At 39.9% G+C, this 13,340-nt stretch overlaps 1 protein-coding gene across 1 annotated transcript; it reads left to right on the top strand.

Annotated features, from left to right (window-relative positions):
- Positions 1-1,068: 1,068 nt before the first annotated feature.
- On the top strand, positions 1,069-6,961 carry SERPINB1 (serpin peptidase inhibitor, clade B (ovalbumin), member 1). The gene is made up of 6 exons (XM_009071018.1): positions 1,069-1,241; positions 3,150-3,287; positions 4,013-4,130; positions 4,799-4,941; positions 5,877-6,044; positions 6,560-6,961. The coding sequence occupies exons 1-6, from the start codon at positions 1,074-1,076 to the stop codon at positions 6,959-6,961; spliced, it is 1,137 nt and encodes a 378-aa protein (XP_009069266.1). The 5' UTR covers positions 1,069-1,073.
- Positions 6,962-13,340: the final 6,379 nt, after the last annotated feature.

Here is a 13,340-nt window from a genome sequence, read left to right as displayed (position 1 = left end):
TGTGCAGGAAAGCCCTAAATTCTAGTGCAAACTCCTCCACGCAGCTGGGTCTGGACAGCAACAGGCAAATCCGACAGTGCGGCTGCAGGCACACAGCGCAGCCAGAGTCGGAGCTGGGCGAGCGGGAAGGTTGTACAGTATCCAGTGGTACTGCCACTGGCCCTTGGGTGGGTGTTTGTGCCAGACTCAGTGCCTTTCACCCTGCTCCGAGGGCCTCTCCGGGAGAATCTACCCGAAATGAATCGCTGCTCTGGCCGTGCAGTGCCAGCCCTGAAGCTTTTTCTGCTCTGCACTTCGCTTCTGCTTTTGCTGCCCGGTAGGTCACCTGCAGCTAACAGAAGCGCAGGCTCCCTGCCCGTGCACTGGCACTCGGGGTGTTGGTCCCTGGATGCAGCTCGTTTGCTCTCGGCAGTGCAGGTTGGGGAACACAGTGTTGCTTTACACTGCAGAAGGTTAATGTGCACCGAAGCCTTTGGCAGGATTTTGGCACCTTTCAGGGACATGGTATTTGTACCAAGAAGATGAGCAGGTTGCTGAAAGGTGTCTGAATGTCCCTGAGCAGGTAGTGCAAGTGTCCTCTTGTTCAGGATGTGGGTAGAGGAGTGGGGTGAAAGCTGCAGAAGTGAGATCTGTGGGGTGTGCTGGGCTGTGAGGCTGAAGAACTTCAACTTGCATTCCTCCCAGGACATGTGCTTTCAATTTCAAGTTAGAGGGCATGGAAATTTTTTAAATAGTGTCTTTAAAGTTAGTATGGTAAGGAATTCCTCCCAGGACATGTGCTTTCAATTGCAAGTTAGAGGGCATGGAATTTTTTTAAATAGTGTCCTTAAAGTTAGTATGGTAAGGCAAGTTGGGATATATAATTTACACAGAAAAAAAATTACTCTTTTTCTATGTAACTGTTTTGTTTGGGTTTTTTTAGAAAAAGATGCATTGACAATGATATTCTTACTGTTTCTGTACCTTGATGCAACCAGTTTAATCCAGTCTGAGAGGCACACCAAGGTTAGGTTAGGTGCTTGAAGGGTGATTCCCAGGGTCCTTATAGACTGTTTTATTTTTCAGCTATAACCATGGAGAACCTGCCTAATGCCAACAGCAGATTTGCACTTGATCTGCTCAGAAGGTTTAGTGAGGCCAACCCAACAGGAAATGTTTTCTTCTCTCCTGTCAGTGTCTCTGCTGCTCTGGCCATGGTCCTTTTGGGGGCCAGAGGTAATACAGAGGCCCAGGTGCTGAAGGTTAGTGAAAACAAAATTGTCTTTCATTTTATATTTTATTTACATTAAAAATGGTTGTATTGTAGAGGAGGGAAGATGAACTGAGAACAAGATTTCTGTGGTGCAAACTGAGTCTTCCTCAGACTCTTTTCTGCAGTTAGTTACCATCTGCCTGTGCTGCTCCAGAGCATTCTTTCATTTTTTTCTATGGTCCTTGTTTCTAATTTAATTTCATTTGTTACTTCTTGAGGTAGGAAACTAATTACATTAATTAATCAGTCACCTGCTCAGAAGACTGATTAATTAATGTAATTGATTGGGATTTCCAGCAGCAAGGCCTTCTGAGTTTTCATGAGGCATTTCGATAGACTATTGCCTTATAACCCAAGGTCACCAATGGTATGTTCATTGCTAATAATACTGTGTATTTTGTAAAAAAAACACAATAGTAATATATAGTTTTATATTTGAAGTGTAACAACTATGATGGTACATTGTGATGCTACTTAGGTATCAGTATCTTAGTAACAGCTAGACACTGGGATACCTTGGAAGAGCTAAGCCTGTGTGCTTATCCTTACCAAAGCCTTAGCTTAGGTAGGATAGTTTAAAAGAAACCTTATAAATTGCAAAAATGAGATCTCCTGCGTGGAAGTGACTCAGTCACTATTAATTTTTTTGCCTTTGCTAGGCTAACCCCTGTAAAAGGGTGTATGAGGCTTTTCATTGCAGTCATCATCATGTATTTGCCTATGAATAATGTCACCTTTGTATTCTGGACTTTGGGAGGAGCTGTTTTATACTGTTGAGTGGTGCTGTGCTTACTGAGTAAGACAATAAAATCATATTCTCACTACTTGTTCAAACAGACTTTGAACATATTTCATGTAATCAGACAGGCAGCCCCACCTAGGATGAACCTACTGACAGCAGAAATCACACAGAAGGAACCAGGGGGGAAATATGTTTCAACACAGTCACCATCAATAGGGCATGTTCCCATACCATAATGCTTTACTTATGAACACAGTGCTCATTAAAGAGGCAGTGATTGGTACTGTCAAGGCCTGTTTGTGGCATACAGAATTTTCTTTCTGTGATCATACTATTGTGAATTGCCTCCATGATGTTTTTGCTCAGTCGTTCGTCTATACAGCACAGTTTGCACTAAGGTGGGCAGCAAGGCCTGAACGAAAACTCAGTGAAAGTAAATGCTTTTCTTTGAATCCAATGACAGCAGCCTTCCATATTGGGAAATGCATGGTTTAAGTTGATGTGAATGTTCCTGCTTCATAAGAAATGCCCTTCCCTATCATTGAGGTCTGGCAATTTCTGCTGTCATATCTATAAGCCTTGGCCAGCCAGCTTGCCCCTGGGAAGGCAGTTAGTGGTAAGAAGAAACTGCAGTAATGCATTTGATTTTTAGATGATACTGGGGTTCATATATAGAAACAGTTCTATTTTCATAAACCATAAAAGATAAGTGTTCCAAGTTTTCTTGAGGCCAAACGGGAAACCAAGAAAGCCAAAGTATCTCCATGGCTTCATCTCTCTTTTCAATTCCCCACCTGGGTCTGAGTTCACAGGCCCGGTGGTTCACGGAGGAGGTGCACGCCCCACCTGGGTCTGAGTTCACAGGCCCAGTGGTCCACGGAGGAGATGCACACAGATGTCATGCAGACAGGACTTGGGGTTGTGAACAACAGCTTCAGCTATGACTGTGAATAAACCAGGAGCACAGACAGCATAGCACCAAGAAACACTTTGATTCATTCTTTGAGGTTTACAGAAGTCTCTAAGTAGCTCCCATCCTCCTCTTTTCTCTTTCTTCCTTTTCTACCTACCTGCTGGATCAGACCCACCCTACAGATACACTATATGTTCTTTTGAGTCAGTATTAACAGCAGCTAGTTCACTTCTTTATTTCAGACGCTTCATTTTGACAAAGTTGAAGATATTCATTCAAGATTTCAGGCTCTGACAACGGATATAAACAGAAGCAATGCTCCCTATCTCTTACGGCTTGCCAGCCGACTCTTTGGAGAGAAGTCCTACAGCTTCTTGCCGGTATGTTGGGGCACATCATGATGGCATGTGGTGGAACCTGGTGGAAAATGTACTTATTTGAGTATTAATGAAGCAAAACTATTGCATCTCACCTAAAGGATGTTACACAGCAAAACATTTTCATTGCTTGTTCACATCTGCTGCTCTTGGACTTAAGAGAAAAATCACTTGTCTAGGTTTTTAATTTACAGTAACTATCCTAACATCTCACTCTGCTGCAACCAGGTTTTTTGGACGAAGCCTGTTCTGTGTCTGTTGCAATCAGCTTTTTAGGATTTTCATTGGTCTAATAGCACATTAGTTAAATATTTTCAAAAACGTTACTTATATGGGAGGGGATGCCCAATATGACTTAAGAACATGCCTCTTTGTCAGTGAATTATAACTTGGTGTGCACCCAGGTTGCTATTTTTATCTCTCTTCAGCTATTTCAGAGTTTTGTTTTATCGTACCTGTGCTTGAGCCTGTTTCAAGAGAATGACAGGTAAATATTGCAACACCTGCAGTAAGCACACCATCAGCTGTGTACATGGCTGGTGTACTATGAGGCTTACTCTGAGGGGAGAATAAAGCCTGCCAACCTAAAAAATCCCTCCAGGCAACTTCCTGTTAGAGCCCCACCTCAGAGCAGGTGTCTATCTGTTTGCGTATACTTCATCTACCTGATAAGAGATGTTTTCTTATCTGCATGAAATGAAAGCTGTTCCTATCGTTCCAAAATCTAGGATTTCTTGACTAATACACAGAAATTATATGGAGCTGATTTGGCTGAAGTTGATTTTCTTCGGGCTTATGATGAAGCCAGGAAAGAAATTAACCAGTGGGTCAAGGAGAAAACCGAAGGTAAACTATTTTGGTTAATAAAGTAACTGGCAGTGTTTCATACTTTGGGATCAGGAATAGGCTTTATTCTCTGCTGTCTTTAGAACAGTTTAATTCTGCTCTGGGATATTCATTTGATGCACTGACAGAACCAGAAATTAACTAAGCAAGACATTTAAACAGTTCCATAAGTCCTGAGAGTTTTGCATTTTTGATTGTTTCAGGCTATGAGTGAAGATGATTTACCTAAACATGGAGTTACACTCATGAGTTGGAGGATTTGTTTTAGACAGTCCTGGTCCATATTGTGTATATATTTCTAAATTCAGTTATCCTTAATGTGGGTGTTCTCTAGTTCTTCTGTGATGAATATGATGAGTCACATATGACAATTTAAGCTAATAATATGATGTTTTCATCAAATTACTGTATGTCAAAAGTTATGGTAGTGTGTACTATTAAAGCGTGGTGAAGTAGAGAGACAGGTACTGAAACACACATTGTTACAGGAATGGACTAAAGTTTTATGTTTGTAGCATTTCTATGGCATCATTTTCTCTATGTATGTTTTATATGTCATGAACTTAGTACAAGATTTTGTTGTGACTTTTTTTTTTTCTGCTGCCTCTGAAGGTAAAATCCCCAAACAAGATTTTGTTGTGACTTTTTTTTTCCTGCTGCCTCTGAAGGTAAAATTCCCCATATACTGTCTGAAGGCTCAGTTGATAACACGACCAGGCTTGTACTGGTGAATGCTATTTATTTCAAAGGGAACTGGGCAGAGAAATTCAAGGAAGCTGACACCACTGACATGCCGTTTCGGTTAAATAAGGTAATACAGATACGTCTTGGTAGTATATATCTAACAGAAAAGGCAAATAATATAGGTGCTAAAGTGAAGCTTAGTTTGCAGACAAAGCAATTAAGAAATACAAAGTCTTTAATTAATACTTTCAGTTCACCCAGAACAGTTTTTTAATGGAATTTAGTGTTTTTCTGTATTCAGCAAGATATTTGTTGTTTCACTGGAATAGTATCAGAGACAGTTCTCACCTATAGATTAGGACCCCACCTGTGCCTAATATAGGTGCTAAAGTGAAGCTTAGTTTGCAGACAAAGCAATTAAGAAATACAAAGTCTTTAATTAATACTTTCAGTTCACCCAGAACAGTTTTTTAATGGAATTTAGTGTTTTTCTGTATTCAGCAAGATATTTGTTGTTTCACTGGAATAGTATCAGAGACAGTTCTCACCTATAGATTAGGACCCCACCTGTGCCTAGCAGAGTTTTGTTAGTGGTTTTCAGCAGCTATGAACTGTGCCTGTTTGTGAACTAGGTAAGTGGCACTAAAATGATAGCACATTTTGATTAAGTCCCATTTTCTTGTTCAATATTCTGCTGTTAACAGCTTTACTAGATACTGTATGAAGTCATCTGCTTTATGCTGAACAGAGCTGATCCTTTTTAACTTAAGGTGATCATTTTGGGGTCTAGAGCAATATAGAGGTATTGAAACTGGAAGAAATTGTTTCATTTTCTGTGAGGACTGTGCTATAGAAGCCAAAGGAGAACCAAATATAATACAAACTCGTTATATCTTCAGAAGAAACTGTTATTAAACAGGCAGTCAGGAGTCTGACAAAGGCAGTTTTATAATCATCTTATGGAGGGAAAGTTTTGGCAAAAATGCAGTTTTAACTTCCTTGTTTCCTGTCAGCTCTTTAAATGTGTATTTCCTGAACTTTTGGTACCTTTTGTCCATCCAGAATGAAAGAAAGACAGTGAAAATGATGTATCAGAAAAATAAATTTAATTTTGGGTACATCCCTGAAGAGAAGACTCGTGTTTTAGAGTTGCCTTACGAAGGAAGAGAACTTAGTATGATCATCCTGTTACCTGATGACATTGAAGATGACTCCACTGGACTGCAGAAGGTGACCTGTCTAAGCTAATGCAGTTGTTCAGTGTTCTTAGGTTCAGCCATTCAAAATTAAAGCCTTAATGAACTCATGCTCTCAGAACCCCATATCTATCGAGTGTATTTTTAGACAACTCTCTACTAGCACAGCAGTAGAGAATACGTGCACATCTGCACCAGGAAGAGAAGTTGTGTTCTGATTCTGTAGCTTGTGTTCATGTGTTTTTAATTAGGTAATTCCATTTAGTTAGATTAAATAGTCAGAAAGACTGGGTTGCTATCGGTGCATGTTCTTCCCATCTGTACATTGCAGCAAGAAGCAAATGTCTGCGTTATTCTGCAAAGTAAAAACTGCACTGACTCTACTCAGTTTTAGTAGTATTAGTTTGATCTATATGTAGCTGTTAAAGATATGGGTTTGGTCATTTTTGTATAGTCGCTCTACCGTTGTATAGTGCTCCAGAAAGCTACTGAAAATTAAACACTTTTGCACTGGTGATATGTAATGTTATCTCTCTTTTTTAATTCTAGCTGGAAAAGCAGCTTACCTTAGAGAAGCTCCAGGAATGGACGTGTCCAGAGCATCTGTACTCCACTGATGTTCATGTGCATTTGCCAAAGTTTATGCTGGAAGAAAGCTATGACCTTAAATCAGATTTAGCTGCTATGGGTTTGTTGGATGTATTTGACGGTGGCAAGGCTGACTTGTCGGGAATGTCAGGGGCACGTGACCTCTTTCTCTCTGAAGTTGTCCACAAGGCTTCTGTAGAAGTGAATGAGGAAGGCACTGAAGCTGCAGCTGCCACTGCTGGCATTGCTATGCTCTGCATGGTTATAGAAGAGGATTTCAATGCTGATCATCCTTTCCTTTTCTTTATTCGCCACAACCCAACGCAAAGCATACTTTTCTTTGGCAAATATGCTTCTCCATAAAAGATAATTTAGCATTTGCAGAGAGTTCCTCCTGTAGTCAATGAAAGTTTTGCTCTTGAATGGGTTGGATTTTGATGTAGGAAGCTAATTCTCCTGTCTTGAGTTACTAGTAACTTTGACTGACGTTTTGCCTTTCCCCTTAAAACAATCCCAGAGAAACTGAGGAATAATTTATTTTTCTTTCTTGAGATTGACATAATCTTCAGATGAATAAGAAAACCTTGAGGTAGGCAGAAGAAATCTTTTGAAATTAGAGTAGAAATGGAAATATTCTTGGAAGAAAAGCATGTTTCTTGAAGCACAGGATCACCTGGAAAGCACACTCACATGGGGTTTGCTGTGTGAACAGCCCCTGTTGTAATAATCCAGTCACTCCTTAATAATCCTGTCACTCCTTATGCATATGTACTGTATTGTTCTTGCAAAGCTATTCCTCTACTACAGTCTTGCTTTACAAAAATACTATAATAAAACACTTTCAGGCACCAGAAGGCAAGTCCTGAACAGCTGAGTTTACCCAGTTCTGTCATGAAATAGAAGGTCAGATAACATTTGTTTAGAGAGATCTATTAATAGAGGATGGATTAAGCTATTTAAACAAACGTAACTCCTTCCAGTCATTTGCCAGAAAACTTGCAACACAACTTTTGAATGAGGAGGAGAAGAAATGAGTAACAACATGTTTGAAGTGGAATTTTAAAATTGACAGTCTAGTGCCATTTTGGTTATTGAAAATGTGTCAGGGATTAGAGGTTTTAGGTGCCTTTTTGCAAGTTCAGAAGCTGTCAATATGACATTAGATTCTGCCCAGAGCCTGTGTCATCCTCAGAAGATCCTTCAGCTTCCCAGAGGACAACTGTATAACCTGCAAGAAATGTCTGATGTGTCTCTTTACGTACAAGGATTCAGCATTTACTGAGCTGATTTCCACTACCTCTTTATACACAAACCTCTTGTACTGTACCACAGCCTTATGCCTGGGAGCCAATGTAATTACATGCTGTAGTGTTCTGTGTTTATTTCTGGAGGTTATTTGCTTGTACCATGTTTATCTTGGGTACTGTAACTTTTACCTGTACAACCTCAGCTCTAAGTGGGGCACATTAATTTCTCTAACTACAAACTGTATATTAATTTTTTTCTTTAGCCAACAAATAAAACTATTTTTCTTAAACTTATGTTAAAAGTGGAAATTTCTGCATGCAATTTAGTATTTCAGAGTACAAAAATACAGTCTATCTGAAGGCTAGCTCCAAAAAAACCACAGGTGCAGCAGGTGTGGCCAGCTGTGTGAAGTCCTTGGCCTGTTCAGAGTAGGTGAAAATACTGAAAACCAAATTACTCAAGAGAAGAGATGATTCCATGAACCATCAGCTTCCTCTGTAAGTGTAGGCCCAGCTGCTTGCCCCCACAGGGAACAGGGAGAGCCACCATTTGTGTGAAATGACACAAGCACTTGGTCTGCACACGAGGGAATGTGTTTCCATGTGCATGCAATACCTCGGGTTGCAAAGGCTCTGCTAGGTTTGTGAAGGACAGAGCATATTGCAGCCTGCAGATGTGAATGTAACCCTTTCTGCACTGAATGCTTTGAACCCCAAATCTCTGAAAACCCAATGATTTGCAAATAAATGAGAAACATACGAGCACAGAACCCATATAAAAATTTGGAATGGTTTGATGTTGCATTAGTTCTGGGTTTCTGGGCCTCATCTTCGACATTTTAGCAAATAAAGCTGCTGCTGCTATAGATGGGTTTTGCCCCAGTAAAGCTCAAAAACTCCATTGTAATTACATCCAAAGCTCAAAAACTCCATTGTAATTACACCCTTATCTTTATTTGCTTAAACTCAGTCAATGCATGCAACATATATGATGTCTGAAGGCATTTAGGGCAGTAATTACCAGCTTAGAAGAAAGATAAAACCTTGTATAATTGTACAAATGAGCATAGCTTTATGAGGAGACTGATGTCTATATTTATTGCTTTGGTCTCAGTGTTCAGCAACTGAATGACTATACTGAGATAGATTTGGTTTTCTACAGACAGGATGCACAAAATAAAATCGCAGTGATACGAATCTCAATAAAATCACATGCAACCATTTAGAAAAGCCCAGCAAGCCTACTCGTAAATATTCCTCTCCTATGAGTCATGTCCCACAATAAAATGTGTTTTGCCTTAATACTTCTGAGTTTTTCCTGTGCTGCTGCCAGAAAAAGTGACTGACCAGGGCTGACTCCCACAGATAAAACTGGCAGGCCAACTGTATTCACATTTCTAAAAAATAACATGCTGCTTCAACTATCTCGAGAAAGATTTTTGTTTCTAGAACTACTGAATGAATACAGGTCCCACTGAGTACAAAACATGGTAATTTTCAGTATGAGATACTTTAACTGAGGAAAAAGGTAGAAAACGTAATTTTAGAGAGTTAAAAATTCAACATACAAGAGGAGAGACTGCCACATCAGAAGTCTCAATATAAAATCAGCTTATCTCAGGAATTAGAAGCTTAGCTTAGCTACACAGCAGTCATAAATCCACACCCATGATACAAAAAATACTTTCTACATGTAAAATCTTTGGTTTATCTTAACCCAGGGTACTGCAACATTAAAAAGTCAGACTGACTGCAGTTCAACTTCCTAGGAGGGGACCAGTAAGTACGTGAACATGAACTTCCCTGTTCAAAACCAATTTGCAACAGGCTGTTGGTTTGAGAAGACAACATGTGAGTTTCTTCCAGTGTAATAGATGATTAGCTGGATTTCACTCTCCATTTTGGCCCTTCCTAAGCACACCAGGCTATAAAACAATCCCAAATTCTGAGCAATATTTGCTCACTGTGCTGTGATGAGTAAGCCAGACTTTGTACTACTGCTTACACAGAATCTTCAGGAAAGCCCTTTGATTTTGGTAATTTAACAAGAAAAACCACCACCCACCACCAACATTCAGCTGCTTTTTCTCTGATTCATACATCTTGAGTAAGTTGCTTATCTTACAAAGTAAATACCATAATGTGGATAAGGAGGACAGTTATCTCTGGGTTTTACGTCACCTTATACTAGAGCTAAATTTATAGAGATAACTCAGAGCATGTTCAGTAATACTTTTACTGTTAAATGCTTTTACTTATCTATATATGACCAAAATCCTGGCAAAGTACATAAACCTGATCAAATCTTGATGTTTGTCTTGATTTTTTAAAATATGGTTCATTAGATAGAAATAACACAGTGCAGTTCACTTGAACCTATGGAGATAAAGAGGTGCAATTGAAATCAGAACCTGGCTTTTCTTTGTTTTAGTGTAGTGAACCTTTCATTCTGTTATGTCATCTTATGATACCAGCTGAATGCATATTCTTATCTATGCTCATTAAGAGCCCTACGCAATCCCTGAATACTTCCTAACAGTAAAAGGCAAAAATCACAGTCAAAATCCTGGAGAGCACCAGCCTGTCTGGAAACATGCTGAACATGCACAGCGGCTGCTGGCAACTCAGTTGTATTCATATGTCAGCCAGAAAATGTTGTAGCTTCAGGGTGTGTAGAACTTCAAACAACCAGCTTGTATAATCACTTTTATTTTTAAGCCATATCATGGAAAATGATAGTTATTTTGGCCAAAAAATTTTCTCTCTGAGAAAAAATTCTCACAGAAAAGGGAAAAAAATGTAGTCCAGAGGTTAACTGAAGGTTTAAATACTTTGTACATGGAAAACAGGACAAGAAAACTAAAATACAAGTCATCGTTTCACATAAATATTTACTATAAAAGCTTAGACAACTCCTTACCAGCTGTGTCATCCAACTTTTTATCTGTGAGTCATACGAGCTAAGTAATGGAAACAGTATTAATTAGACAATTTTCTAGAAAATAGCAATGGAATTCATTGGGGGTATTATTTAATTGATGTTTATGGTCTGGCTACCCATATCTTTGACACTGGTATGCTACTATTGCATGAAACTACATGTATCAGTACGAGATGTTTCCCTAGCATGGGATATGAGATAAATAAATACACCACTACATCAGCATGTGATTCTTAAGAAGAGACCATTCTGGCCCTTGAGTGAGCTTCAAAAGGTAAGCCCCAGAGACTCAAAAGCCAGAAAATGAAATATGCTTCTTGAGTTTTAAATGTATTTCTTTCTTCTTGTGCTTTTGAAGCAGTTTCACTGAGGATTGGCTTCTGCCTCTTGAAAGCAACATTGCCAGTCCTACATGGAGAGTGTATCCTGAGAGGAAATGGATGTTTTCGCTTTGGCAGTGTTTTGAATGGACAGGAAATGTGTGGGGTGAAATACCCGTTTACGAGTGAATCTGGCCCAGACAGACCTTTTAATGGAGCATGCAGTTCTTCAAACAGTGGAGATGACTCTCTTTAGAGGGCAAATAAAAGATGCACATCAGTGGCAGGGAGAGAGCAGCGAGCAGCCACTCTGTCTTCAGTGTAGTATCTTGCTAATTACCACAGGGAGAAAGGGAAAAGGTAAACAACACTTTGCTTGGAAAGCGGCCAGGATGGCTTTGAAACTAACTTTTTGCCAACATTTTAGTAGCCCTTTAGATGGCACTGTCAGATGGAGCAGACCTGAGGGACACGATCTCTTAGCCTCCACTGGAGGCTGAGGAAGAGAGAAGCACCTCTGAACCTTTTACCAACCTGTGCTGCCCCCTGAAGGTGAGCACATGCTGCTTCAACAATTTATTCCAGCACTGGAAGAGACCACACCTTGCCTTATTTCTCTATATGCGTTTCAGAAGACCAGCAGGATAAAAATATGAATCTAATTAATTACCCCATTAATTCAAGCAACAAAAAAGTTCCAAACAAACAACAAGAAGAAAAAAGAGTGGATTATGTTAAAGAGAAAATCATGCAAATCAACATTAATGAAGCTTGTCAAAAGACTTGCTCACCTGTAGAAAGACCCTTTGCTCAAAGCATTCAAAAATGACACTTATTTGAGGAAGGAGAACACATGAAATGTTTTAAGAATCTGACTCAAACCCTTTAGCAGTACACAGTCATGCAACCAGTTTAATTTCTGAAACATTTCAGTTACACCACGATCTTTGGCGCAAGTCCTACATTTTTGTCATGCAGAACTTCCTATGAAGGGAGCCTCACAACAAAATCAATCTCCAATACAAATAGCCCTTGGTCAAAAGACAGCAATCACAAAGTTTTGCAGGTTGTACCTTGAAAACTTTTGATCAAGGCCAAGGGCCAGTAATCTTTCTTGAAACATAACAGTTATCAAGTGAATAAAGTTGGCTTCTGGACTTGGCACTGCATCCTCAGACCACAGACCTCCCAGTCTGCAAATGCTGCTCTGAATGAACTCCAGATGCATGGTCCTGTTAGCCCCTCTGATCTAAGTTCTACACAACACCAAATACCTCTGCTGCCAAAAAAGTACCCACCTGCAATCTGTATATGCAAGGCAGCTGATCTGCAGGTGACTGGGTCATATCGCAGCTGGAGAGAGGCGCAAAATGCTCGGTATGGCTCCAATGCAAACCAGCTTTCCTTTGCCAAAGAATGAAACATTTATTTACAAATTGAATTGGGTAGAAGAATTAAAATTTTTTAAAGCGGTTAAACATGATATTGCAAATGTGAAATGAAGCACCAGTCCTTGTTCAGCAAATGTGACACATAAAGCCCCAAATGATTCAGTAATATTAAAAAGTAAATAAATCTGTGGCATGTAGTCCTTTTGGATGAACGTTAGTAACCTCCTGACACCTCTCAGGGAAGTCACTCCCTCCTTTTAGCAAGGACATGGCATTCTTATTTGAACAGCAAAAGATTAGAAGCTGTACATAAAGCATGGTAAATTTTGATCTCATCACATTTCATAAACTAAGCAGCATCAGGACAGGAATCCTTGAAGTCCCCCAGGTAACCAGCACAGACCGAGTAACAAAGGTATATGGGGCATTGTAGCCTGCAAACCCTGAGGAGTTACAAGCAAACCCAGCTGCAACTGCACTGTGTTACGGTGTTGGTGGTAATTCTCAGCCAAGACATACATCCTCATCACTAGGGGCCAGTTTACTCCACAGCCCGTTGACAATTGTGGGCAGTTGCCCAAGTGGCTGTTCAGCATTTCAATAATTAAAATCTTGTTTGCTAATGATCTGTTGCAATTCTAGCCAAACACAGTCCTTTCCTCCTACCTAACTGCAAGTCGGCGCAGTCACACATGGTTTCAGCCACTGCTGGCTTTTTCAGCACACTGACTCAACTGCACACTTAAGGAGGACTGAGGGGAAGAAAAATAAGCAGCACTTAAGTGAAAGAAGGTTGTCAATATCAGGGACACTGCCAATTACTGAAATGTTCAGTCAACAGCA

Source organism: Acanthisitta chloris, unplaced genomic scaffold, assembly GCF_000695815.1.
Source record: "Acanthisitta chloris isolate BGI_N310 unplaced genomic scaffold, ASM69581v1 scaffold5860, whole genome shotgun sequence".
NCBI lineage: Eukaryota > Metazoa > Chordata > Aves > Passeriformes > Acanthisittidae > Acanthisitta > Acanthisitta chloris.
The sequence above is the reverse complement of the archived record's forward strand: the minus strand, read 5'-3'. Positions and strand labels throughout refer to the sequence as shown.